Below are 27,538 nucleotides of genomic sequence, written 5' to 3'. Positions count from 1 at the left end.
GAATACATCATGTGGTACGAGATACTTAGTTACTGTAGTATTAACTGCTTTTCATTTATATAACCTAAAATAGTGGTTTTCGTAGAATTTACTACTGCATTAGCGGATTCATTCCAATACTTTGTGACAGTGGTTGTATCACCCGATATTTTAAATTTGGATATTCTTTTTTTTATTTTTATTAAATCTTATTAATTTGACCTTTGTTAAATATATATTGTTATAAATTAATTGAGACCAAATCAATTTCGGTCATTTTGTTTTGTGAAAAATGTCTATTAAAAAAAAAATTAAAAAAATCTACCGGAAATACGTGAACGTGACGTCACGGTATTTACAACGGGGAGAAGCTAATTCGCAAGCTAGTTTTATTGTATTTGAGGTATTTTACAGATACTCGAGTAGCACAGTTCTTGCGCCAGTCTATCGTTTCCATGGGGGCTCACGGCCGTTCGGGGAACGAACCCGAGTCCATCGACTACTCTGTTCACGAAGCCTGGAACGAGGCCACCAACGTTTACCTGCTGGTTATTCTGGTTAGCTTCGGCTTGCTTATGTACGCCAGAAAGTGAGCACACTCGATTTCTACTTAACATTGTTCTATTGATTATAAGAAATGTGCACTTCTCTACTCAATCTGATGATAATATTAAAACGATCGCTCCCATATTTAGGATGTTATGGACGTTAAAAAATTCCCTGCTGTGTATATATATATGATTTGATTTGAAAATAGATTTGAAATTTCATGGGAGGTGGGGCAAAAAATATAACCATAGATTTTGGAATGACTGTTATCCTTAACAACACACCATTAAATAAAATAAAAATCATGAGATGTAAAATGTATCTGACGACTGTGAAATGTCCCTATGTTGTGAAATTATCAGTTGAAAATAATCAATATGGTGTCCTGTTTGAGTAAGCTTGTTGTTTTGTTTCCAGAATGAGTTTTTATGGGTCTAATTAACAGGGTTCACCAACTCCGGTCCTCGAGGTCCGGAGCCCTGCATGTTTTAGTTGTTTCCACCCACTAGCACACCTGATTCACATAATCAGCTCATTAGCATGCCTGATAATGATCCTCAGGTGTGTTGATAACATCGAAAACCTGCAGGACTCCGGACCTCGAGGCCCGGAGTTGGTGAACTCTAATATGTATCCTTTTTATTTTTAAAGACACCATTTCCTTTCACTGATGCATCCAACTGATATTTTGTTTTATGTAGAAACAAGCGGAAGATCATGCGAATCTTCACCCTCCCTCCCAGCGTTGGGAACAGCCCAGAGCCCAACTTCTACGACAGCCTGCAGAAAGTCCGTCTGAGACAACAGCTGGAGATGTACTCTCTCGGTTGGTATCAACTCTTGTTTTCTCGCTTGAATTTAATGCTTGCCAAGCGTTATTGTCCCTAGGAAATCATCTCACACCACTGAACAAAATGATGTCCCGAAAAGCAGAATAATTTGCCGATCACGATACATTGCTGGCATCTATGTAATGTTATTCAACAGAGAGAAGTTGTAAATTAATTTCAGACACGTGAGTGAAATTGGATAGTTTATTTTCCTTTGTGATGGCCTAACATTAAGTCCTCTGTTATGTGTTCCAGCTCGGAAATATGATCAGCAACAGCATCAAGGCCAGACAGATAGTGTTCAGCTTTCCATGGAATGAGGTATCTTGTTTGGACCTCAAAAATGTTTATTTTGCAATGATGCATGAAGAAGACTCGGCCAGGTGAAGTCATGACAGTTTGGACAAAATTATATGAACCCGAGTAGCCAGTTAAGGAACTTCCATCATGCTGGGATTATATAAAATGAAAAATACTTTGAAATGTACAATGAATAAAAAAAACAAAAAAACTTCAGACCCAAAGATGATTGCAGTGGACATGACATATTTGCGTGTTTAACCAATAAAAACATATAATTTGGAAGATTCCAACACTTTGCGTGTTTAACCAATAAAAACGTATAATTTGGATGATGCCAACACTTCTGGCTCATGATTGGATCGTAGCTAACCAATCACAATTGGTTTCAGCATTCCTAATGAATAGAGTATTTTTTTTCTCTCAGCAGCATTTCACATTTTTTACAGCTTTTTGTGTTATTTAACTCATTCACTGCCATTGACGGCTATAGACGTGAAAAATTCATTTGAACTATTTCTATTAGTTTAACATTTTTTCCCACTTTTGTTAACAAGAGTATGAAACCCTAGAATTTTTTATTGTACATTTATAACGGATATAACATTTGTGATTAATCGTGAGTTAACTAGTGAAGTCAAGCGATTAATTAAAAAAAAAAAGATTAGAAATTAGGACGTTTTTTTTTCTCCCCTCGTAATTAATCGCATGATTTCACTATAGTTAACCCACAATTAATCACGAATTTTATGTATCTGTTCTAAATGTACAATATATATTTTTTAAGGTTTTCATACTCTTGTTAACAAAAGTGGGGAAAAATGCTGAACTAATAAAAATTGTTCAAAATAATTTTTGATATCTATAGCCGTCAATGGCAGTGAATGAGTTAATTAACAGGGGAAATAACGTGCAGAACATATACAAATTGCTCCAGGCAAAAAAAAAGAAAAGAAAAAATGTACAACTCAGATTGGTAGTTCAACAGCGCTGAGTGCAAAAACTGTACAAGAACACAATTTGAAACCAACCATGAAAACAAATTATACACAGAAGTTTCCCGCAGTTGTCGCAAACCGTTCAAAAATTGCAAAAAGGCAGCGTTGAAGTTGGAAAGGCAGCAAAGACAAAAGCTTTAGTCACGACGAATTCAGTGCGGCATGCGAGGGCAGACTCGGAGGTCGGCGACCGACACCGAGCTGGAGTAATGCGACCTCCAGTCTCGTTCGAAGAGCTCCTCCGCTTGGCTCTGCAGAGTTCGCTGGCCTGGTTTGACCTCCGAGTCGGTCTGGTTCACCACCAAACCCACTCCGGCCGTCTCGGTGAAGTACGTCTCGGACCAGTTGGATGTTCCTGGAAAATAATGCCGTTGCTGGTCATCTGCAGGAGCGGCTTTGTCGCGGGTAAGAAAGAGACTGACCGATATAGAGGACTCTGTCGGTGACCATGTACTTGGCGTGGTTGACTCGAGCATACGGGATCTTCATCTGCTCAATGGTTGAAGGCACGGTGAAAATTTTCTGCATAGAAAAAAAATAACTGTTCAGACTTGTGCTGCCAAAATCCAGGAAGTGTCCAAATCATGAAGGCCACTTGAATTCCATCACCCACCACTTCAATGTCACATTTCATCGGCGGCCTGTTGAGGACGAGCAGCGACTGTAGGAAGGTGAACATGGCGGCGGGCGAGTGCTGCCAGCAGCTGACCAGGAGACGGATTTTTACACCCCGAGTGCAGGCTGCGGCGCGCAGTGCCGAGTCGATGGCGGGCCAGAATCTGAGAGCGGGACGGGAGACCACCAACATCGTCTCAAATCTAATTGAATGTATCCTTAAAACTAATTTAATGAATTTGTGATTAATAGAAAATGTATCACACATTATGTGTTCTATACAAAAGAGGATTTGGGCCAGTGAAGAGAGAGAGGGGGAAAAAAGTAAGTCATAATTCTGATTTTAAGGAGAGAATTCTGAGAATAAAGACCGAATTCAGAATTCTGACTTTTAAGAGAGAATTCTGAGAATAAAGTCATAATTCTGACTTTAAAGTCATAATTCTGACTTTGAGAGAATTCTCCGAATAAAGACCGAATTCAGAAATCTGACTTTAATCTGAGAATTAAATCAGAATTCTCACTTTAAAGTCGGAATTTTGAGATTAAAATCACAGTCAGAATTTTGAGATTTAAATCGGAATTCTCACTTTAAAATCAGAATTCTGAGAATAAAGTCAGAATCACTTTAAAGAAATAATTCTGACTTTAAGGAGAGAATTCTGAGAATAAAGACCCAATTCAGAATTCTGACTTTAATCTGAGAATCACTTTAAAGTCGGAATTCTGAGATTAAAATCAAAGTTCTAACTTTAAAGTCTGAATTTTGAAAATAAAGTCAGAATTTTGAGATTCAAGTCGGAATTCTCACTTTAAAATCAGAATTCTGAGAATAAAGTCAGAATCACTTTAAAGAAATGATTCTGACTTTAAGGAGAGAATTCTGAGAATAAAGACCAAATTCAGAATTCTGACTTTAATCTGAGAATTCCACTTTAAAATCGGAATTCTGAGATTAAAATCACAATTCTAACTTTAAAGTCTGAATTTTCAAAATAAAGTCAGAATTTTGAGATTTAAGTCGGAATTCTCACTTTAAAATCGGAATTATTTTTTTTTTCTTCTCTCCAATCCTCAACTAGTAATAATCTGTATCTGTATCGGCCCTGAAAAAACACAAATAGAAGTTGGTCACCTGAGCGGCTTGGCGAATTCGGCCAGAGGAAGATAATCCATGACCGAAATGAAAATGAACTCCTGAGCGTCGTCAATGACGGACAAGATGGCGGCGAGATCGTCTGAGCGTCCGCGGGCTGAGATCTGCGGAGGTGAACTCTGCCCCGAGATGCAAGCCGAGCGGTGAGGGACGTGACAGGAAATGTTTTCGAAAATCGTTTGAAGAAACGAGTTTTGAGTATTTCAAAAGCGCCGCCGTAACTCACAGACAAATAGACTTGCGCGGCGACGCCGTTGAAATTGAGCTGCAGAGGCTGCCGGGAGCTGGACAGGGCCGTGAAGCGAGCCGGCCAATACGGCGGCAGCGATCCGTTGAGGCTCCAGTACATCTCGAAGATGCGAGCGGCGTCTTGAGCCAGGCAGCTGCAGTCCTCCACGACCACGCCCACCTCCTTCACCTGACAGGCATAAAGAACGATATTGGTCCGGGTCACGCAATTGGAACATCAAAGTCACATGGCGTCGGCTCCAAAACCTGTTCACTCGTTCACTGCCATTGACGGTTATAGACGTCAAAAATTCATTTGAACTATTTCTATTAGTTTTAACATTTTTTCCCACTTTTGTTAACAAGAGTATGAAAACCTAAAACTTTTTATAGTACATTTAGAACATATGAAATTTGTGATTAATTGTGAGTTAACTAGTGAAATCAAGCGATTAATGATTGAAAAATGTAATCGCCTGTCGCCCCTAATTTTTAATAGACCTTTTCTGTTTTGTTTTAAAAAAAATAAAAATAAAAATTAAGCCATTTTTTTTCTTTTCGTAATTAATCGCATTATTTCACTAGTTAACCCACAATTAATCACAAATTTTATAAATTTGTTCTAAATGTACAATTTTTTTTTTTTAGGTTTTCATACTCTTGTTAACAAAAGTGGGAAAAAGTGCTATATTTTGCACCCCTAATTTTTAATAATCTTTTCTTTTGCTTTTTAAAATCGTGTCAGGCGCCATTTACATTTTTTATGGTAATTACTGCATGACTTCAATAGTTAACTCGCGATTAATCACAAATTTTAGGTCTGTTCTAAATGTACAACAGAAAATGTTTTTTCTAGGTTTTCATACTCTTGTTACCAAAAGTGGAAAACATTTTAAACTAATAATAATACCCCTATATTTTATATTTATATTTTCAAAGCTGTTGCCGTGGCGATGCCCTGTTACCATGAAAAATGAACACACATCATGCCAGTACCCCAATGCACAAGGACCCCAACGTGGCCCGGGCTGCAGCTCTACTTCTTTTAAATTTGAATCCCGCCAGGGCGCTTCCCCGTCTTCTCTTTTACCTGACTCAAAGAGCGCCAGTCCATGTTGGCGCTACCCAAGTAGAAGTGCTTGTGATCGATCACCAGCATTTTGGTGTGCACGATACCGCCAGATATCGACTTCAGATCCACCTCCCTGATCTTGGCACCTAAAAACACAAGTCGCAAATGTCACTGCGAGCTCATCGTCATGCGTGAGCGAAAAAACTTAAGTCTTTCTTCAAATACCTGCCGCGGCCAGTTCGCTCGTGTCCTGAGTGGCGGTCTGCGGACCGTTGACGGCTATTTTGAGTTTCACGCGTTTGGATGGAAGTTGCTTCAGCTGCTCAAAGACCTTCCTGCCCTGTAAACATGGCGACGTCGGTGGTGGCAAATCCAGAAAGTAAAAACCCTGCCACAGTTTGGCTTTAAACCTAGGTGCTAGCTAATTAGCTAGCTAGCTCCCTAGCTAGCTTACCGGGTGCTTGTTTACCTTCCAGGGAGCTAGCTAGCTAGCACGAGGGGCTAAAGGGTTTTTACTTTCTGGACCTGGATTTGCCATCTCTGGTCAGAGGTGGGCGGGGGCGGGGGCGGGGGGGGGGGGGTCGGCGCGAGGCCCGAAGCGCTTTCCCTCACCTGGGTGTCGGCAAAGTCGGAATGGTTGCTCCGCAGCGACATGTAGAAAGCGGCGATGCTGACCGAGCTGTTGGCCTTGTCCAGCAGCCGCAGCCAGCTGGCCTCCGTGCTCTGCTGCGGCGTCGGGCTGGACGGGTACAAACCCGCCGGGATGCTCTCCACCAGATGGACTCTTAAGACACGGGAAAATCATTTCAAGGAATGCTAGCTGGATATGAACACAGAAGGGTTCTGATGCCTGCAGACTCGGGTCAATTAGTGGAGCCCAGAGTTCAAAGCCAACACGGTGAAGCAGCATTTAGCTGTTATGGCATCATCTTTCTTTTCTCACCTACAATCTCTGCTACATTGCTCCATGACGGGGCCCACGCCCTCCAGCCAGTGCAGCTGCAGGTGAGCAGCGAGCTGGCTGACCGACAGGGGAAGGCCAAAGCGCCACGCGTGCATACCGAGAAGCAGCAGAGTCGCAGGCAGCAACAAGTACAAGGCGCAGCTGCCACATTGCGATTTCTGCAAAAAGAGAGAAGACGTTTTTTTGTTGTTGTTGTTGATTTCAACCTCAAGGGGGCGGTGAGGGAAAATTGGCAACAGCTTAGTTATAAGACAAGAGAAACATCTTTGGAATGTGTTAGCGTTCCAAAGATGTTTGCGGCGGGTGTGACTAAACGCATGTATCTAGAGGTCTCAGTTGAGGTGATCGCCATAGCAACGGGCAGGTTGGCCAGTTCAACTCTTTTTTTAATAATTTTTTTTATACCTGTCCTGTTAAGGGGTTTAGTGAGGCAGAATAGTCGATTTCAATGCCTTTTAATTAATGGCGGAGCAGTTTTTCAGTGCAAATGTGAAGTTTGATATGTCCCCTATATGTATATAAAAAAAATTATTTGAACTATTTCTATTAGTTTAACATTTGTTCCCACTTTTGTTAACAAAAGTATGAAAACCTAGAATTTTGTGTGTGTATTAGAACAGATGTAAAATTTGTGATTAATCGTGAGTTAACTAGTGAAGTCATGCAATTAATTACGATTAAAAATAGTCAAAATTCATAATTTTTAAAATTATTTTTAAAGAAGAGATTATTAAAATTTAGGGGCATCAGGTGATTAAAATTTGTAATTGTAATTAATCGCATGACTTCACTAGTTAACTCCCAATTAATCACAAATTTTATATCTGTTCTAAATGTCCCCAAAAATAATCTAGGTTTTCATACTCTTGTTAACAAAAATGGAAAAGAAATGTTAAAACTAATATAAATAGTTCAAATTAATTTTTGACGACTATAGCTGTCAATGGCAGTGAATGAGTTAATTTGAAGTTCCTTTAACACCACAATTTTTTAAGCGCGATTAACTCATTCACTCACAGCCATTTTCACTGAAGCAACCTCCTTCGCTCCTGACTATTTTACTAGATTTTGACAGATTTTGCAAGGCTCAGAGAATATTGTGTTCTATTGCTATAAAAACATGAAAGACCAAATAAAAGATTAGAGTCTCTTCTTTCATCCGGAAAAAAATGTATATTTTTATCTGTTTCAGTTTTGCAGCATTTAGCATTAGAATATAGCTAAGTTTCATCATTATTCACAAATTTGTTTACAACTGTGGGGAAATCAGCTTGTTTGCAACATGGCCCTGGTTGATCTCTTATACTCTTCTGCCACCTGCTGGCCGTTTTTGTAATTTCTACAATTGCTTCACCCCTGCTTTGCAATTCAGAGGCTGCATCAAAGCCTTCAGTATGCTCTAGCATAAAAAAAAAAAGTAAAAGGTATAAATACGTCTTTGGGACACTTAACACGTAAATAGAACGTATTTATACGGTTTTGGGAGCAAATGAGTTAATGACGCCCAAACAAAAATGGCAAAAAAAACAATCGGACGATTTTTCTCTCTGTTGTCAAGTTAAACACCATTAGCCGAAGTATTGCTGTTGTAGTCGATACTAAAAAGACTAAGTCACATCACAATATTGCGGGAAATCCATCATTTTTTTGGGAGTGCCGTTAACACCTGCGAGCTCACCTTTGTCGACTTGGTAGATGGAACTTCGGCAGGCTGCTCTGCCACCGGCGGGCTGGCGGAAGATTCCTCGTCAATTTCAGCTTTGTCTTTTGCGACGTCCTCGCTGTCCATTTCGCTAGCTCGCGCCTCATCGTGGTCCTTCGCACTGCCGGAATCGTCCAATGGCGGATCGTCTGAAGCCTGATCATCCGAAGCCTCGTCGTCCTCACTATCTACATCTGACGAAGACCTTACGTCCTTTGACTCGGCTGCGTTTGGATCTTCGGTCTCCCATGGTGGTTTTTCGTCCACGATGGCCTCCGTTTGGCTGACATCAGGAAGGCAAGTGCGATGCTTGGACAGTTTAAGAGCAATATTGATCTTTGCCGCAATATAAGGCCTCTGTGGACTTTCTTCCGGAGGCGGGTCCACACACGGAAGACGCCCTGCGGCGCTATCGATCTCTGCGTATTGGCTCTTGTTTTCCTCTTGGAAGAGACCCTCCCCTGGTCGAAGGGCGGGCCTGGGGCTGACCATCAGACCGAGCGGCAGCGTCTCGGACCATCCTTTGAGGGCAGCCATTGCAGTCGTTTGTTCCTCGCCGCTCGGGACGGCGAGGGCCTCCGAGCTGACTTTCGGGGTGCGGGCTAATGGCTGCGGGGGTGTTTTTTCCCAAACATCAGCTAATTTGGACTTTGATGAGTCAGCGCTTGCGGGTTTGTCAGCAGGCTGGACTGCACTGGCGGGAGGATCCTTTTTGGAGAAGGGCAGTTCTGCGCTGGCGGCGGCAGAGCGCTTATGGAAAGTCGGGATGCGCGAGGCAGGCTTGGCGCTTTTGCGGCTCGTGTCGTTGAGACGGTCCAGCACGACACTGCAGTGTTTCAGTTCCTTAAAAGGACGCAATACTGATTAGAATGTGATGTTTACATCATGTATCTTTTACTACATTTCATGACTTTAACTCATTCACTGCCATTGACGGTTATAGACGTCAAATATTCATTTAAACTATTTCTATTAGTTTAACAATTTTTGCCATTTTTGTTAACAAGAGTATGAAAACCTAGATTTGTTTATTGTACATTTAGAACAGATATAACATTTGTGATTAATCGTGAGTTGACTATTTTAGTCATGCGATTAATTGCAATTTTAAAAAAATTGCACCTGACGCTCCTAATTTTTAATAATCTTTTCTTTAATCGCGTCAGGCGATTAATTTTTTTAAAATTGTAATTTATCGCATGACTTCAACAGTTAACTCACGATTAATCATAAATTTTATATCTGTTCTAAATGTACAATAAAAAAATTATAGGTTTCCATACTCTTGTTAACAAAAGTGGAAAAAATGTTAAACTAATAGAAATAGTTCAAATGAATTTTTTACATCAATAGCCGTCAATGGCAGTGAATGAGTTAAATGGAGGTTACGCTTTAATGACTTTTGGGACACCCTGTACTTTACTATAAGACAAAATATTAAGTCCAACTGCACAATCTAATGACATACAAGAGTATAAAAAAAGCCTTTACATAAATAAAACTGTATTATTTCATTTGCAACTGGAATTAAACTAAATTCCTAATATTTATGGCCATATCATCAAACAAAAATATCTATTATAGTTTGGAGAATAAATATTAAATGTTGCTTTACCATTATTAGTTAGAACTACGTGCTCAACAAGCTTACCTGAGTTAACCTGAGTCCCACTTGTCTTAAATTATTTAACACTTCTCAATTATAGATAAATGGATAGAAAATTAAGACTAGATAGAAAACATTTATAGATCAGCTGGATAGCTTAATAAGATAGCCCACGTTAGCTTGCTAGCTAGCTAGCCGGACATGGAAAGACAAATTGGTGGATAAACCGATGAAGTACATAGATGGATTGATAGATCACGTAAAAGATTTATATCCTTTGAATATTTCTAACAGAGATTGTATGTGATTGACCAACACAAAGTAGCACATAATTGTAAAGTGGTTTGTTTTAAAAATTTGAAGCAAATACAAATCTGAAAAACGCTGTGTGCGTTTGTATTCAGCGGTTAATTGGTTTGTGTGAATTGCTTGGTCTTCATGGTCTAGTGTTATCAAACAAACCCTTCAAAGCTTTCACAGAACAGGTATATTTCTACTAATGGTGTTATTGGTCGTTTATCAACCAAAAAGTCACTAAATTGCATTTAGGAACAAAAGGGGCTGAATACAAATGCACACCACGCGTTTCAGATTTACGCTTTGCAATGTTGTAAACAATAATTTACGTTCCCCCTTTACCTCGTTTTGATGTACCCCAAAACATCTCAACAAATGACATTCATGTTTGTGATTGTAAGGTCACACGCACGACGTGAAAAGAAGAAAAGTTCAAGTAGTATCAATATTTCCGCAAGATTTTTCAGACAAAAAAGATGATAGTCAAGCATTTAGTGTGTCGATACCGTGTCATCGGTCTCCTCCACGGATTCTTCATCATCGGTCTGTACTTTCTCCATCACCTCGCCGTGCCCGGTATCGGAGTCAGAGTCCTCGAACTCCTGCGGCAAAAACAAAATCCAGAGTCAGTACGGCCAGTCCACCTCTAAAAAATTAATGCGGTGTGTGGGTTAAGCTACAAAGCGATGAGTCATCTTCTTGGCTGTTAAAAAAAAAAAGGGCTCATAATAAACGACCTACCATGACGCGGTAGCTTGCGAGTGTGGACGCGCTCACGCGCAACGCTTCACAGCCAACAATAAAAGCTTGTGACGATGAGCAAATGCTGCGCGAGTGCACGTCCAGAGTGCATAAAGCGACTGTTTTACAACACGCCGCCGCTACCGCTGCTTCTTTTGCGTTTCCTTCAATTTTCCGTCCAAGTCGGCTAGCGATGCTGCTTCTACCGTCGCCGTTCTACGTGGCTCGCCGAGAAGTTTTCTTCACTCGCTTGAGGCGGAAAAGTTGAGTAATATTCCTCACCGCGAAATCCGCGTACGTGGGTTTCTTCGGCAGGCGGATGGACTTCCTCTTCGGCGTTGCGGTTGTTTCCGATGTTTCACTCTGGGCTGTTTCTGACGTTTCGTCCGCCTCGTCGTCGTCGCCATCAATGCCGCGCATCGATTTTCTGGGTCGCAGAATCATCGGCATTGTTTTGGGGACTTTGAAGATAAAAAGCGACGGTTAGCAGAATGTGAATTCAAGCACTGCAACTAAATTTAGATTGTCGAACCAATGCGTTCGCTGAATATTATTCCCCGCCAGATTATTTTTGTACCCAATAAATCAATATCAAAATCCGTTTTGCGTGTATACAACAACTGAATGTAACCGCGATTTCCTGCTAATTGCTGATTGGTGGTTGGAATCAAAACCCGAGGCTCCGCCTATCGCATTTGAAGCATGTGACGTAACGCGGAAGTAACGACAGGAACGTCGTCCACTCAGCTTCCTGTGAAATAAGGTCTGTAATGTCTTATATTCCAGTGATATTATTTATACTTTAGGGTCAATAACATGACGGGAGTGACGGTATGAAATTCATGATCCGATCCTCGTGTTGTTGCGCTATAAAAAGTGAATGTCAAGAACGGTTAGCTTAGCTCTTGGAAGTTAGCATAGTGTTGTTGACACAAACATCCGACCTTGTTGACACAGCTGGTTATATTGTCTATAAGTCAGTTAGTCTTGTTTTAAAGTCCTCGTACCGCTCCAGAATAATGATTAAAAATATATAATGTTTATATAATTCTAAATGTTAACCGGCGTAGTGATAACAAACTCAAGATTTGTCGTTGTAATAAAACCGGAGCAGGAAGTCCGCTGGCATTTGTCTCAGGCGAATAAAACAATAAGCCGTTGTCATGGCAACCACTGTGGTCTAAATGTTTGCTTCTGCACAGTTTCATTTTTACCCTGCTACTATTTTTTTTTTTTTTTTACATTTTATTTCAGCACCCCATTTCATCTGACTCAGTGTGTCCATGCACCTGTCGTCAGGTGTCGCACGTTAACTTCCATTTGAGAGCGAAGGGTCGCCAAACATGGACCTTTAGAAGTGTCAAGACCACCATGGAAGCGCCAGTCACACACCCTCCTCCCAACTCCACCGGCCTGCCCGTCCCGCTGCGACCCGCCGTGGCCCCCTCGGTCCAGCTGGGCTTCACCATCCTGTACACGGCGCTGTACGGCGGCCTCTTCCTGGTGGTGTACGCCCAGCTCTGGCTTCTCCACCTGTACAGGCACAAACGCTGGAGCTACCAGAGCGTCTTTCTGTTCCTCTGCCTGCTGTGGGCGGCGCTGCGCACCACCTTGTTTTCCTTTTACTTTCGAAACGCGCTGGAGGCCAACCACCTCCCCGTGGCCGTCTACTGGCTGCTCTACTGCTTCCCTGTCTGCCTGCAGTTCTTCACTCTGAGCCTCATCAACTTGTATTTCACTCAGGTGAGACCAAGGGGGTTTCCTACGTGACGATAGATGACTTATTTTTTTACCAAATCTGTGATCAACTTGGTTATGTGTCGTTTCACAGGTGCTACTCAAAGCCAGGGAGTCTTACAGCTCAGATGTAGAAAAACGCTTGTGAGTAAACATATGCAAATTTATAAACATATATTGAATGTAAAGAAGGCTTCAAATTGTATTTAACTCTTTGACTGCCAGACGTTTTCAGAAAAGGGATGCCGTGGTTGCCAGCCGTTTTAAGCATTTTGACTGATCTTTCAAGGTCCACAGAAAATTATGTGTTTGGACTATGGAAACACACATACTACCAAATGAAAGATTGGACTCTCTCATCTTTCATCAGAAAAAAAAGTTTGTTTCTACCTTATTCCGTTTTTCAGTAATCAACAATAGAAAATGGTTAGTTTCACCTCTGTTTTGAAACTAACGTCTTTGGCACTCCTCTATAGGATTTTACTAAACGTTATTTAACGTTTTTGGCAGTCAAAGAGTTAAAAATTACTAGATAGTGTATTTCAGAGGTCCCCAACCTTTTTTCCACCATGGACCGGTTCATACATGTCCACAACTTTGGCGGACCGGCAACCCAGTGGGTTGGGGGTGGGTGTGTGTGTGGGGGGGGGTGCATGGCTGTTTGTCGGCAACGTAAGTCCACTACCATAACAAGGGTAACAAAACGCGACTGAGATAATTAACATCTCCGTCGGAAACAGAGAGAATCTGGTCACTTTTCAAAATAAAATATTTTCAAGCCTCGGCTAATCAATTAACCGGGAGTACAGTACGTTTTTTTTATTCTTTCAATTGTGCGGCCCGACGCGGCCCGGTCCAAAGGTGCCCACGGCCCAGTAGAGGTCCGCGGCCCGGTGGTTGGGGACCACTGGTGTATTTAACCCCCCAAAAAAATCTGACGAGTAAACTAATTATTTGAATGAGTGCTCTGTATTCAATATAAAATACAGACTCCATTTTGTTCCAGGTGTCGGGCCCGCTGCATGTACGGAGCACTCAACGCCGTCTTCTTCTGCGTCAACGTGGGCTGCGCCGCTCTCGGGGGCCGCGGCCAAAGCACGGGGCCGGGGGAGCGCACCTGGACTGTGGTCCTGGTGCGAGTGCTCGTCAACGACTTGCTGTTCATCCTGGACGCCGTGTTGCTCGCCGCCCTGCTGCTGCTGCTCACGCGACACTCGCGCTCCACCGGGCCCTACTTGACCAGCAAGGTGAGAGACGAAGACGTTCTGCAAAATTGTACGACGTATGACATTTTGGCTTTAAATTCGTTGCATTCTTTACCCACATGTGTTGTTATTGAATTTTCCACGTGGTAAAAAATCAGACCCAAGTTTTCCCTGGTAACTGAAAAGTAGCAAAAAGTAAATCAAAAATTGACAATGTTTTCAGTAACAAAAAAAACAAAAACAATCAATAAATAATAATAATAATACAATTAATAAAAACTAAAATTTTCCACAAAATAGAAACAAACAAAAAAACAGCAAGCCAGATCTAAAAAGAAAAGATGGTAAAGCATCATACCCAAGTTTTCCCTGGTAACTGAAAAGTAGCAAAAAGTAAATCCAAAATTGAAAACAATATTTTCAGTTACAAAAAAATTATAAATAAATTATAATAACAATAAAAACAAAAATAAAATGAAGCATTTTCCACAAAATAGAAACTAATAAATAACAGCAAACCAGATCTAAAAAGAAAAGACGGTTAAGAATCATACCCAAGTTTACCCAACCAAAAAAAATACAATTAATAAAGATAACAATAAATGGTAAATGAAAAACTAGCAAAAAGTAAATCCCAAATTGAAAAAAAAAATTGGTAACAAAAAAATTACAACTAAAACTAATAATAACTAATTTAAAAAAATAAATAATAATAATAAAAACAAAAAATAAAATGAAGCATTTTTCACAAAATAGAAACTAATAAATAACAGCAAGCCAGATCTAAAAAGAAAAGACGGTTAAGAATCATACCCAAGTTTTCCCTGGTAACTGAAAAGTAAACAATAGAAGAAAAAATATTTTCAGTAACCAAAAAAAATACAATTAATAAAAATAACAATAAATGGTAAATGAAAAACTAGCAAAAAGTAAATCCCAAATTGAAAAAAAAATTTGGTAACAAAAAAATTACAACTAAAACTAATAATAACTAATTTAAAAAAAAATAATAATAATAAAAACAAAAAATAAAATGATGCATTTTCCACAAAATAGAAACTAATAAATAACAGCAAGCCAGATCTAAAAAGAAAAGACGGTTAAGAATCATACCCAAGTTTTCCCTGGTAACTGAAAAGTAAACAATAGAAGAAAAAATATTTTCAGTAACCAAAAAAAAATACAATTAATAAAAATAACAATAAATGGTAAATGAAAAACTAGCAAAAAGTAAATCCGAAATTGAAAAAAAAATTTGGTAACAAAAAAATTACTACTAAAACTAATAATAACTAATTTAAAAAAAAAAAGAAATAATAATAAAAACAAAAAATAAAATGGAAGCATTTTCCACAAAATAGAAACTAATAAATAACAGCAAGCCAGATCTAAAAAGAAAAGACGGTTAAGAATCATACCCAAGTTTTCCCTGGTAACTGAAAAGTAAACAATAGAAGAAAAAATATTTTCAGTAACCAAAAAAAAATACAATTAATAAAAATAACAATAAATGGTAAATGGAAAAACTAGCAAAAAGTAAATCCCAAATTGAAAAAAAAAAGTTCGGTAACAAAAAATTTAAAACTAATAATAACTAATTAAAAAAAAGAAATAATAAAAACAAAAAATAAAATGAAGCATTTTCCACAAAATAGAAACTAATAAAAACTAGCAAACCACATCTAAAAATAACAATAAAAAAGTCACAATGAAATTAAACGTAACTAATATAACAAAAAATCCAAAACTATTACAAACGACCTCATGTATGTGGGCTGGTGTCTGTTTGTGTTTTCCACATCTTTTGTGATTTTTTTTTTTTTCAAATTTCAATCCCTATTTTTCTCCCAATATAATTTTGAATCGTATAATACTGATATGTGAATGAATGCAAACAGATTTAAATTTTTTTTTTTGTTTTAAATATATCATTACAGGGCACGACAGTGTGTCGTACAGCAGCACTCGGCGCCACAGTCATCTTGTTGTTTGCCAGCCGGGCTTGCTACAACCTGAGCGTCCTGGTTCTGTCTCAACACCACCATGTCGAGTCTTTTGACTTTGACTGGTACAACGTCTCTGACCAAGTACTCGGACTTTGCCTCTTGGCAGCTCACTTGCAACTTTTCAGCATGATCAAACAAAATGCTACAACAAAGCAGCTTTATATTTGTCTTTTTTTTTTTTTTTTTTTTAAGGCTGACCTTCGTAATGAACTAGGCGATAGGGGCTACCTGGCCTTTGGCGCCATCCTCTTCATCTGGGAGCTGCTCCCAAGCAGTCTGCTCATCCTCATCTTCAGAGTTCGCCGGCCGACTCAGGAGGTCGTTCCAGTAGCTAACGTTGAATTTGACCCAAAGCGATGGTTGACTTCTAAATTGTTGGCGTCACTGGATTCTGTAAGTCACCTTGTGTTTTGTTGATGGCGGCAGGTAAACAGCCTGAACGCCAACAACAGGCCCCTACCTCGTCCGTACTTCTTCGATGACCCCCAAGGCAACGATGAGGAAGTAGCTCCTCCGTGGACTTCCACCTATCAGCCTCATTCAAGGTTTGCCGACCGATTGCACCCGTACTGTCAACTTCACGTCTTGATTTTATCCTTTAATGTCCTTCCTTTTTCGCCAGCTGGTACGGATCGGAGACCACTCCTCTCCTGTTTGCGAGGAACCCCCCCGATCGGAGTCACCAGCACCACTCCTTCTACTCCACCCCCCAAAACTGAATGTGGGCGCAAAAAGAAAAAAAAGAAAACAGCTTGCCAACCAGTAGAACCTCCACCTATCCGCGCTGTGTATTATTCATGTGTTTTTTTGCACTGAAAACCTCAGGAATTGTCACCAAACATTACATATGCACCTTCTAGTGTTTTTAACATCTACATAAAAAAAAAAAAAAAAAGGGGAACCAACATGAGTCGGCGCTCTCTGACAAGGTTGAACTTGGGTTTAGCTGCATTTTGTCACTTTTCTAGAAGACAATCAACTTCAAATAAGCTCTTAAATTTCCTTGAAAAGCTTCAATAGCATTCCTCTTGAATAGAATGTTTATGATCTCTGGGAGCTTTTCATAAATGCACTCTTTTCTATCCCATAGATTTTTTTAAAAATATTGTATTGTTTATAAAAAAAAACATTTTCCTTAGTAATTTTTCTATATTCTTCCTTTGTGATTATCTTGTATTTTAATGAATTAACTTATTGTAAAAAAAAAAAAAAAGACTTTAATGTGGTATTGGCTGGACCACCTGTACTGTGTAAACAATTAAAATCTGCTTGTCCATATTGTTGCTGTTTGACGTTTGTTTCTAATCGACATTAAATAACTTTTATATCAACCACTTTGGTCCCATAGACTATTTTTTTGCGTGTCTAAACCAATAAAAACGCATCATTTGGATGACGTCAACACTTCTGATTCATGATTGGATCCAAGCTAACCAATCACAATCGCAAGTTGATTTGCATGATGTAAGTTTGCCTTCACGTGCTATGGGAAAGATGGACTTTATCACTCGGACACTCCTAATTACGACTGAGTTCTGTTCATGTGCTTTTGTTGTAGGAAAAAAAAAAACGGCCAGTCGACGTCTTTGCTCGTAAAACCGAACAATTACGGCAAATGAGTTGTTAAGGAGCAGGGCGTTGAATCGTGTACGCAATGTATTGTGTAGAATCTAAAACAACCTGCTGTCGGACGACAACGCCCTTATAAGTGTTAATATTTTAATTATTGCCATTCACAAATCCTTTGGCGCTCTCCGCCATGTTGAAACTTGAAAAGTTCTCTCAGCTCAGAAACTGGGTATCAAAATTAATTCCCAGTTATGCAGTGGAAAATACATGCAGGGGCGTTCACGTGCAATTTTCGACTCTATGGTATTTCCCATAATTTCGAAAGCACATGAAGGCAGCAGCTTGATAAATTTACATACACGTTACAACAAAGCTATCCTGGCGTCCACTATAACAAACACATTATACCCCCCCCCCCCAAAAAAAAATTCTATGTTCTGATATTAAAAAAATAAAAATAAAATCCCAGCAGGTATAATGCGGGTCTGAAGGGGTTGAATCCAAAACAGGTGTAAAAAAAATAACAGGAAAATCCCCATTCAGTGTTCTAGAGTCTCACTGTGCAATTGCTGCAAATTGCCCTAATAAAATTCTAGAAATTTAAACCAGGTCATTACATCAAGTCCCGTGCCAGTGGCCAGATCCAGCCTCCATTTTCTTGACCACTCATTAGGGTCAATGAGGTGATTTGATCACTTCCAAAAGAAAACGGCTCCCTGAGGGACACCTTATGATTTGGCCTGTACAAAATTCATTAAAATGCCAAAACAGTTACCACTTCCACTCCCTTTTATTGTTAAACTTCCTAGAATGAACTTTTAAGCATAGCCTAAACAAAAATGTCGCAGTTTATTCACCTTTATGTACAGATCACCCTAATAAAACTCTTTATACAGTATGTACACTAAATAAATCTGTTACAGCACCTGCAACGTTGAAAAAAAAAAAAAACTGGACAAAAAACGTGCTGATTTGTAAAGGGGAGAAAATGTTGATCAACCTTTTTAGAATCACATAAGATCACTGTGCAGTGGAACACGCGACAAGCTTTCTACCGAAGCCAGCTGGTTAAAAAAAAAAAAATTATTATTGTGCAGGCACTGAGCACAATGGCGGCCAAACTGGCAAATAGGAATCCAAACTAAACACACACCAAATTCTTCTCAACTTACAAGTGCCTGCAGTCCTCTCATTACACTATTTATTGTGTTTAGTGAAACACGGGTGGGAAAAAATGCTATCATTTAGACGCAGGAGTGCAAAGATCCCCTGGCTTGAAACTCCCCGCAGCTCGAGTCCGACTCAAGTTGGTTGAAGAAGGTGAGAGGCGCCAAGATGGCCACCGTGGTGGTCCGCGGCCATTTGCCTCCGCGCGGGCTCAATCGTCAGCAGGCGCGAGCGTCGCCGTTTCCAGCTTGCGAAGCCGCCGGCGCCTCAGCTCGGCGGCGTTGGGTTCGCCGTCCTCGTCCTCTGATCCCCCGTCCGCCTTGTTTCTTCTCTCGCCGTCCCAAGAGGCGGAAGTGGAAGCCGATTCGGACGTTTCGACTGCAGATCTGCTCGCTTGCTCACAAAGAAGGTGTGGTTAAAAACACGAGGGAAATTCGAACCCGTGATTCACAGGAGTGGAAAATCTTACAGCTGGGGGAGGGGATTTTCTCCTGACTCGGCTCGTCCGTGCTGGTGCTGGCAGTCGGGAATGAAGCGGAGCGGTTCGTCTCGCTGGCTTCTCCTGTGCTGCTGTTCGACCTCGGAGGCCTTCAGATGGAGGAAAACTTTTTTTTTTTTTTTTTTGCCCAGTAACAGCGCCACCTATGGTCGTTCTTTTTTTTGCAAGGACATGAAGAGCCCGAGTTTTCCTTACGTGAGCGTGGCTACTGTGCTGAGGTAATGGTGGATGTTGAGCATGGCGGCGTCCAGCAGGGTGTGTATGTTTTGGAGGCACTGCAGCCTGGCCTCCAGGCCGCGTCGGCCCTCGGCCTCCAGCTCCCTCAGCTCCTCCTCGGACAGCTGCGACAGGGACGGAGGAGGAGGAGGCATCGACGACACTGAAAGCCAAGAGGGGAGACGTCGGTTGGCAAAGCAATTCGATGAAAGCGCTTGGTGAGTGTTGTGCTAGGAGGGTGCTATTTGCAACTACAACTGAGGTGGCGCTGTTGCACAAACAGTTGGAGGTCGCTCTGAATAGCCAGTGAAGAAGAGACGGGAATGACAGATTTTCTTTTGTACTGGATGATTTCACAGCTTTTTAAATTGGGAGTTTATTATTATTATTAATTTTTAACCTAGCACATCTGATTTCTCAGGGGAAAAAAAATCTAAAATGATTGGTACACATTATGTTTTTTTGGGCTATTCGGATTTCTGTTAATATAAGCAACAAGTGCTAATAAATAAATAAATAAATAAATAAATAAAATATACCAGATGCCAATAACAGCCGTCCTCTTGTGGCTGTTTTATGATAAGGAAGTAGAAATTAGAAGAATAGAAAATTGCCATGCAATTTTAAGGAAAAATGCTATATTAAATTGTGACTACTCAAAAGTCACGTACTCGTACTGGTATTGGTCTGAAATAAGTGGTTTCGAACATCCCTACTTTTTGTTGTGCTTACATGACCAAATTTAGAAACGTTAACATCTTAATCTCATACAAAATGGACAAAGGCTTGCAATTAACTCATTCACTGCCATTGACGGCTATAGACGTCAAAAATTCATTTGAACTCTTTCTACTTAACATATTTTTTCCACTTTTGTTAACAATAGTGTGAAAACCTAGATTTTTTTAATTGTACATTTAGAACAGATATAAAATGTGTGATTAATTGTGAGTTAACTAGTGAAGTCATGTGATTAACTACAATTAAAAAATTTAATCGCATGACGCCCCTAATTTTTAATAATCTTTTCTTCTTTCTTTTTTTTTTTTTTTTAAATCGCGTCAGGCGAGTTTTCATACTGTTATCAACAAAAGTGGAAAAAGTGGAAAACTAATAGAAATAGTGCAAATGAATTTTTTTACGTCTATAGCCGTCAGTGGCAGTGAATGAGTTAATCAAAATTCAATTACAGTGTACAAGTATAAAATCAGCATATTCGTTAAAAAAAAAGATTAATAAAAATTTTGAGTTGTTTAAATTCATACATTTTGCAGCTTTTTTAAATTCTAAAATAATACATTTTGTTTCATCCAAAAGTGTTTCAAATAATTTTATTTTGTCTTAATAATTTTTTACATTTTCTTGTTTTGTACCAAAGAATAAATGATCGTCCCAATTGTGATTTCAATTACTAATGAATAATATTAATATTATTAATTATTATTATTAATATTAAAATAACCATGATTAATAAATATTTTCTTCATAATCGAGCAGCCCAACATAAAAGTTGAAGTATCATAGCAGTGCTACAAAGAGTATTCATTTTTGACGACAAGAAATGAAAGAAACTTTCAAAAGACCATTTTGTGGTTCACTGCCGATGCAAACGGAGCTCAAGCTTACTGAAAGGAGGCGGCGGCGGCGGCATGGGCAGCCACGGCGCCGATGGGAAGGGAGGAGGAGGAATGGAGAAAGGGAATCCCGGTAATGCAGTGCCCGGAGCGGCAGCTGCGGCCGGGTCGGCGCCGGCTGACGTGGACGGGCCGGTACCTGACGGAAACGCGGATTCAAACTCAGCAAACTGCGCAAAGTCGCTTGGCCTGGACTGCTCGGGCGTCGTCAACCTACCGGCTGCCTGCGTCGCCTCCGTGTTGCCCTGCGGCGCGTCGGCGGCGCCGGGAGCTGCCGCCGCCGGGGGAGGCATGCCGGGGAACGGGCCCCAGAAGGGGAAAAGCCCGGGTGGGAAGCCAGGCAACATGCCGGGAGCCACTAGAGAGAAAACATTAGCAAATTAAAAACCACCAACTGCAAGAATCACTTTGAGATCCGAATTTTTTTTTGTCGGGATTGTCCTTCTCACCGTTGGCTGGCGGGGCAGCTGGTCCGTGCGCGTTGGCCGCTTGGGCCGGGGCCGCAGCCTGGGCAGGGGTGGCGGTCTGATTGTTATTAGACGCCCGCAGGACGTCCATGCGACAGGTGGGGCAGGTCTGCTGCCTCTGGAACCACGAACGCAAGCAACTGCGTGCGCAGACGGACAAAGACGCACTTTGTGATCATTAACTCTTTGACTGCGAGACAGATTACATAAAAAACTCACTTATTAGGCTCATGTTTTTTTTGTCGTGTTCCAAATAGGACCTACCTGGAGTGGAAAATGTGATTACAAGGTAGCTTCTTCGCGCCAGTCACCATTTCCTCCCGGCAGATGATGCAAACGTTGTCAGAGGCCTGCAGATCTTCAGGAGTGGCGTCAGGGTATCTGATGGACAAACAGAAACGGATCCCCGTCAAAGTCAGCCAAGGGTTAGGGGTTAGGCATCAAAGATTTTCATGGCCAGTTTGATAAATATGGACATTTTCTAAATAGGCTAACACAGTGGTTCTCAACCTTTTCTCAGTGATGTAACACCTGTCAAATATTTTTTAACCCCCATCAGTAAAAAAAAACATTTTTGATTGAAAAAAAAAAAAAAAAAGTGCGGTGCAATTGTCTGATTTATTGAAGTTCATTTGGAAATCAAAAAACTTAAAAAAAAAATTAAAAAAAATAAATAATTAATAATAATTAACTAAGTTACAAATAAAGATGTAAATAAATAATAATAAAAAATATTATCACCTTTTTGGGATCATAGTAAAGATGTGTTCTCAAAAATAAATCTTTTAATCAATCATTTTAAATCAAATTTTCAATTGATTGACAGGTGATCCTAGATGGCATATGACAGTTTGGGTCGAACCATTTTGGTTTGAGGAGATTGGGTTTTTAGGACAATGAAATTGAATAACCTACTGAATATACATTTTTATTTTATTAATTTAAGTTATTCTAAAATATTTACATAATAATATAATAATTATTCTTTAAGGATTTCCGGATGGGTGCTGCTTTTTACATTTATTTTAAAATCTTCCATACCCCCTGGAGTGTCTTCACATACCACCCCTATTTGAGAACCACTGGGCTAACAGTTTGCTTCTTTTATTTGTTTCTCCAGCTGTCTGGATGTCCCATAGCACTGCGCTGCCTCTTACAGGCCAGTTTTGGTACTACAACAGACATTTGGTTAGGAGGTCGACTGGACTGCACACATTGTAATAGTCAGATTTTGTTTGTTTGTCGTGTGGTCACTCACATTTTAAAAATCAGTTAAAGGGCTACTTGACTCATTTAGCCATTTTCAGCAGTAAGAAGATCATATGTTGTCTAAAATGAATTCTTTATTTTTCATTTGCAATTAATACATAAAGTTAAAAACATTCAGATAACAACCAAAAATGGCAATTTTTTTTTTTTTTTAAAGCTAGTAAAGTCATTCGCATTTTACACATGCAGTTAAGTAAAGTCAATGTCATTAAGAAAAGGTTTGCATTACTCACAGTGTATTCATGTTGCGGATGGCTCTCCGAGACATGATAGCATCAGTTACAGCTTTCTTAAATTGTCTGAAAAGCGAGGGAACACACACACACACACACACACACTTGTGTAAAACATGCAATGTAAATAACGTTAAAAAGTCAGTGGTGGAAATAAATGATATTACTCAACAGTGTTTTGAATATTTTGGATTTAGCTAAACAAAAGGACATCATCAATGAAATTCCAGTATGATTTGGGGCAGTTCTATATTACTAAAAAGGGTTAATTGTAATAATAAACATAGTGAAAATAATAGCTGTGCTGTGGCCATGCTTGTAACTCAAAACAATTGCATGACAAATAACCTTTCCCTGTTGAAATGAATGGAAATGCCATTAATCCGTTCAAGCCTTCCTCTAGAAAACAACAACAATTTTGTAGTGTTTTTTTGAGCATGCGATAATATTGTACTTTAAAAAGCTGAATAATAACACGATTAAACAAAATAAAGAATAATAAAATCATGCAAGTCATAGTTGTTATTTTTGGCACAAAATCTGTTCGGAGTTGCCCTTATCTGTAGAAGTAAAAAAAAAAATTAATAATAATAATAATAATAATTAAAAAAAATAAAAAAATTAATTAAAAAATTTTTTTTTTGCATATTCCAACATATTGTGAAAATCCTTACCTCATAGCCAGATACATGGGCCGAATGGCAAACAGGGGGAAAGTGTGAACCTTCATCATAATGGTCATAAAGGCAATGTACAGGAGAACTTTGATGAAGCCTGAAACGGACAATTTAAACATAATTATTATTTTAATGATAACAATCGACATCATTCAGATATGCAGGAGGCACACGATTACCAGTGAAGAGCTCGGTGTAGAGCATATACACGGCCTTGTTGTCCCAAGGATTCTCACTTTGCAAATCGACCGTGTGCAGGATGTACTTGACGAGCATCGTCAATACCATCGTCAACAGGATGGCATACTGAAGTGCACAAAAAAAAGGAGGAAAACATGTTAGGCAGACGCCATTTTAGTTCATTTTCATTTGAATTTCGGCTGACAAACCTCAAAGCCAAAAACAAGCTGCACGGACGCCCCTCGTGTGATGATGCTTTGGCAGGCGTGGTAAACAAACAGGAAGTCCAAGAGCCCCAGCAGCCCCATGAGAGCTGCACAACAGAAGAGGCGAGAACTGAATTCACAAAATTGACAACAGCAGCAGCGTGGCAGTGAAATGCGTACAACAGAGTCAAAAGTTGAGCGCAACTCCGCCACCTGCATCCACAAAGTTACTTGCAAAAATTTGCATTTTAGTATATGGCAAAGAGAAGTGAAAATAAATCACAGAAATCTTAGCGTACTTACACAAGACTCGAAAGTGAAAGAGACAGGATATGTTGGGACTTCGCTCCATCTGAGTGATTGAACAGAGAGAAAATAAAAATATAATTTAGGAAACACATGCAGTTCCATATCCCAGACCTATTTGCGGTTAGTATTCAAAGTACAACAGATTTGAACCCAATTTGCGCTATTCGTGGCCTCCGCTCTATTATGGATGGATGACGGAATAATCTAAATTTTAGTAGTAAAATAATATTTAATCATATATTTTAGATTCTAAAATATATGATTAAATATTATTTTACTATCACCACAGACAGTAGAGAAAATAAGCATCACTGGCCAGTGAAAATATGCTAGCTTGAAAAATACAAACGAGTAACCACTGGCGGGCTTAACGATTTTGAAGAAAAAAATGTGTTTCTTCCCTCTAAACTTATTCAAACCCAAAAACATGTCAATAAGTTTTTTTTAAATACTTTGTCCTTCACTCCCAAAAACATATATATACGTTTTTTTATGCAAGAGCATACAGAAGGCTTTGATGCAGCTTCTGACATGAAGAGGTGGCTTAAAGCAATGGTTAGTTATTACAAAAAACGGCCAGCAGGTGGCAGCGCAGTATAAGAGATCAGCCAGGGCCATGTTGCAATAAGCTCTTTTTGCCAGTGTTTTCAACAGGTTTGAGAAAATTCATGAAACTTAGCTATATTCTAATGCAAATTGCTGCAAAACAGAAACAGATACAAATACACTTTTTTTCCTAATGAAAGGTGAGACTCTAATTTTTATTTTTGGTGGGTTCCATGTTTTATTGCAATAGAACAGAATATTCTGTGGGCCTTGCAAAATCAGTCAAAATCCAGTAAAACAGCCAGGAGCGAAGGGGGTTGCTTCAGTGAAAATGGTTGGGAGTGATTGAGTTAATATTGCCATTTAATATGAGAGTATTTTTTTTTGCAAGGTCCTCTTCCCGTGTAATTTTAGCCGACCAATGTCTCCAAGATGATCGATTTCGTTGTGATCACTTACAAAATCCACGCGGTCCTCCGCCAACCAGTGGAAGCACTTAAGGAAGACCAGAAGTGTGAAAAGGGCAACAAAGCGTGGGGAGAAGTCGTCCCTGAATACGGTGAAGGCCAGGCACGTCTCCGTCACTGCGTACCACGAACGCTCAATGAGATGCTGTTTGGAGAGAGAAAGTATCGTCACACAGTGGATAGTAAATGTCTACACACCCCCGTGGAAACGCCAGGTTTTGGTGATATAAGAAAAAGAAGACCAAGGTAAATCATTTCAAAACTTTTTTTTGTAAAAAAAAATAAACAACTGAGATCATGTGTAACTGAGGATTGTGGCTGTGTGCGGAATTATCCAATCACATTCAAACACCTGTTAAACGAGAATCTGTGCATTTCAAGTGACCCCAAGTTAAGTTCAGCCATGCTACCTCCATTTCTGCAGCCCTTAGCTGTCCAAAAAACACCTTCCGCATGAATTTTCCCAGAAGAAACACCAACACAAAGGCCTGAATGTACAGCACCTACAACAACACAAAAAATTATCAGAGTTCGACGAATTTAAAGTCACTAAAAACAGCAGCAATATGTTGTCTTTTACTTGCGCGACCACCTTACCGCCATGCTGGGGCTGCTCTTGGTGAGGTAGACAACAGTTGGGTAAAACTGGTGTTTGAGGAGGTAAGCGTGCGCCACCACAGCACCGGTCAATGCCAGACTGGTGACGGTCACCAAGGTTGCTCGCACCATGTTGGAGTCAACAACAGCTTCTGTAGACAAAGAATAATGATTTTTTTTTTATATCTGTCAAGAAAAATCTCAGATGGCTTGGCCATGTGAACAGAAATAGAAACAACCGGCTGCCACGGCCACGGATATAGAGAGAGAAAGGGAACTTTTTCATTAGATTTCCAAAATAAAACGTATACTTTTGCTGTCATGTATTTTACCTGAAACAAAATAAAAGTGCCAAGTTGTTTTTTTTTATGCTTCTGCCAAATTTGAAGTAATTTGGTCAGACACATTTTTTGGACTCATAGGCCCCTCGTGATATATTTTCCGTCGCTTCCAACTCTAATTTCAGGAATTTCATCCGCTCCAAATGCCTCAAGTGTTTTCATTCGCAACACTAGTTTTTTTCTATGCATGGCCAACAATAATGGTCATTATATAACTTATATGCTGTATTTTACGTGCACTTTAATAAATGTGTACATTAATTTTATAAAAAGGATACCTTCAGATTATTGTGTTGAAAATTTCTATTAAATATTTGTTTTGAAATTCAGATTTTTGTTGTGCTGTGATTTACCTATTTGTGCCTGAAATAAAAAAAAAATACATAACTTATATCTTGCCTGTCTGTGTTAAGCTGACAAGTTTTTAGCGTCACGATTTAAGTTCGAAGTTTCTTACTGCTTTTAAAAAGTCATAACTTTTTTTTTAGCATTTGTCACGTGAAAACGATACTTTAAAAAAAAAACTGTCTGATAATGTTGTTGTCACGTGAACCAATTAATCTTTTAGCGAATCCACGACTACATTTGGGTAAAATCTGGAGTTACGTAGGGCTTTACTCTCTCGAATTGGCATGCAAGAAAATTAGATAAGTATACAATTGTAAAATAAAAACGAACAACAGGCGACGGCGAAGCAGCACACGTTCACTTGTTAAGTGAATTAATTTATAGCGTAAAATAACACGACAACTGCAGGCAGTTAATCAGATGGTTAGCTAATGTCAGCTAACATGAGCTAGCTTAGCCGGTAGCATTCCAGCTGTCAGTGTTCTTCGGTACTCACCAAGACTATGTATGCGGAAGACTCGCTTCTTGTTTGCAAGAAGAGTGTTTCCTCGTTTTCCAACGTCCTCGGTAATCACTTCATTTCGAGGATAAGAAGTAACCTTTCAGGGATATTTCTGGTTCTCGCCCCTCTTGTTCAGGCTACGTGTTTATCTTTGGCTTGCTGTCTGGCAGCCACATCACATCCGGCTTTTACGGTAATTTGACGCAACTACAAATAAACTAGCGCATTTGTATTTTTAGACTACAACTATAAGCTTCTACAAACAATTTAAACTCAGAATTTATTGTGTATAAGTCACATTGGTGTCTTATTTGTAGATGTTTAGG

General features: G+C 39.7%; 4 protein-coding genes across 9 annotated transcripts; 2 read left to right on the top strand and 2 right to left on the bottom strand.

Moving 5' to 3' along the window:
• Positions 1-319: 319 nt before the first annotated feature.
• Positions 320-1,882, top strand: smim19 (small integral membrane protein 19). 3 transcript variants are annotated; one of them, XR_013295641.1, is made up of 4 exons: positions 320-568; positions 1,230-1,354; positions 1,462-1,524; positions 1,614-1,882. XR_013295641.1 is itself a non-coding variant. In XM_077578399.1 (3 exons), exons 1-3 carry the CDS (start codon positions 435-437, stop codon positions 1,676-1,678), a joined length of 324 nt encoding a protein of 107 aa, XP_077434525.1. In that variant the 5' UTR covers positions 320-434; the 3' UTR covers positions 1,679-1,882. The 3 variants fall into 3 exon arrangements, 1 of the variants encoding a protein (XP_077434525.1); XR_013295640.1 differs by having other exon boundaries at positions 1,459-1,524; XM_077578399.1 differs by lacking the exon at positions 1,462-1,524.
• pld7 (phospholipase D family, member 7) lies at positions 1,549-11,493 on the bottom strand. Of its 2 annotated transcripts, none has more exons than XM_077578392.1 (12): positions 11,320-11,493; positions 10,803-10,898; positions 8,370-9,236; positions 6,671-6,849; positions 6,340-6,511; positions 5,953-6,067; positions 5,746-5,873; positions 4,654-4,845; positions 4,407-4,546; positions 3,270-3,435; positions 3,079-3,178; positions 1,549-3,011 (listed from the first exon to the last, which is right to left on the bottom strand). In XM_077578392.1, exons 1-12 carry the CDS (start codon positions 11,485-11,487, stop codon positions 2,809-2,811), a joined length of 2,526 nt encoding a protein of 841 aa, XP_077434518.1. In that variant the 5' UTR covers positions 11,488-11,493; the 3' UTR covers positions 1,549-2,808. The 2 variants fall into 2 exon arrangements, with proteins under 2 accessions (XP_077434518.1, XP_077434519.1); XM_077578393.1 differs by lacking the exon at positions 11,320-11,493 and adding an exon at positions 11,038-11,177.
• gpr137 (G protein-coupled receptor 137) lies at positions 11,138-17,319 on the top strand. Of its 3 annotated transcripts, none has more exons than XM_077578397.1 (8): positions 11,138-11,300; positions 12,292-12,780; positions 12,869-12,918; positions 13,781-14,021; positions 15,917-16,066; positions 16,178-16,303; positions 16,412-16,530; positions 16,608-17,319. In XM_077578397.1, exons 2-8 carry the CDS (start codon positions 12,409-12,411, stop codon positions 16,702-16,704), a joined length of 1,155 nt encoding a protein of 384 aa, XP_077434523.1. In that variant the 5' UTR covers positions 11,138-11,300; positions 12,292-12,408; the 3' UTR covers positions 16,705-17,319. The 3 variants fall into 3 exon arrangements, with proteins under 3 accessions (XP_077434523.1, XP_077434522.1, XP_077434524.1); XM_077578396.1 differs by lacking the exon at positions 11,138-11,300 and adding an exon at positions 11,576-11,800; XM_077578398.1 differs by lacking the exon at positions 11,138-11,300 and adding an exon at positions 11,685-11,800 and having other exon boundaries at positions 12,337-12,780.
• Positions 17,320-18,325: 1,006 nt separating this feature from the next.
• Positions 18,326-27,378, bottom strand: syvn1 (synovial apoptosis inhibitor 1, synoviolin). Its single transcript, XM_077578866.1, has 16 exons — positions 27,207-27,378; positions 26,022-26,173; positions 25,835-25,927; positions 25,417-25,569; positions 24,406-24,454; positions 24,106-24,209; positions 23,896-24,022; positions 23,714-23,813; positions 23,040-23,105; positions 21,802-21,918; positions 21,520-21,677; positions 21,288-21,428; positions 21,063-21,209; positions 19,416-19,599; positions 19,191-19,309; positions 18,326-19,114 (listed from the first exon to the last, which is right to left on the bottom strand). The coding sequence occupies exons 2-16, from the start codon at positions 26,151-26,153 to the stop codon at positions 18,933-18,935; spliced, it is 1,872 nt and encodes a 623-aa protein (XP_077434992.1). The 5' UTR covers positions 26,154-26,173; positions 27,207-27,378; the 3' UTR covers positions 18,326-18,932.
• Positions 27,379-27,538: the final 160 nt, after the last annotated feature.

Source organism: Vanacampus margaritifer, chromosome 10 (genome assembly GCF_051991255.1).
Source record: "Vanacampus margaritifer isolate UIUO_Vmar chromosome 10, RoL_Vmar_1.0, whole genome shotgun sequence".
Lineage (NCBI taxonomy): Eukaryota > Metazoa > Chordata > Actinopteri > Syngnathiformes > Syngnathidae > Vanacampus > Vanacampus margaritifer.
Note: the sequence above shows the minus strand (reverse complement) of the source record. Positions and strands in the feature narration are given on the sequence as shown.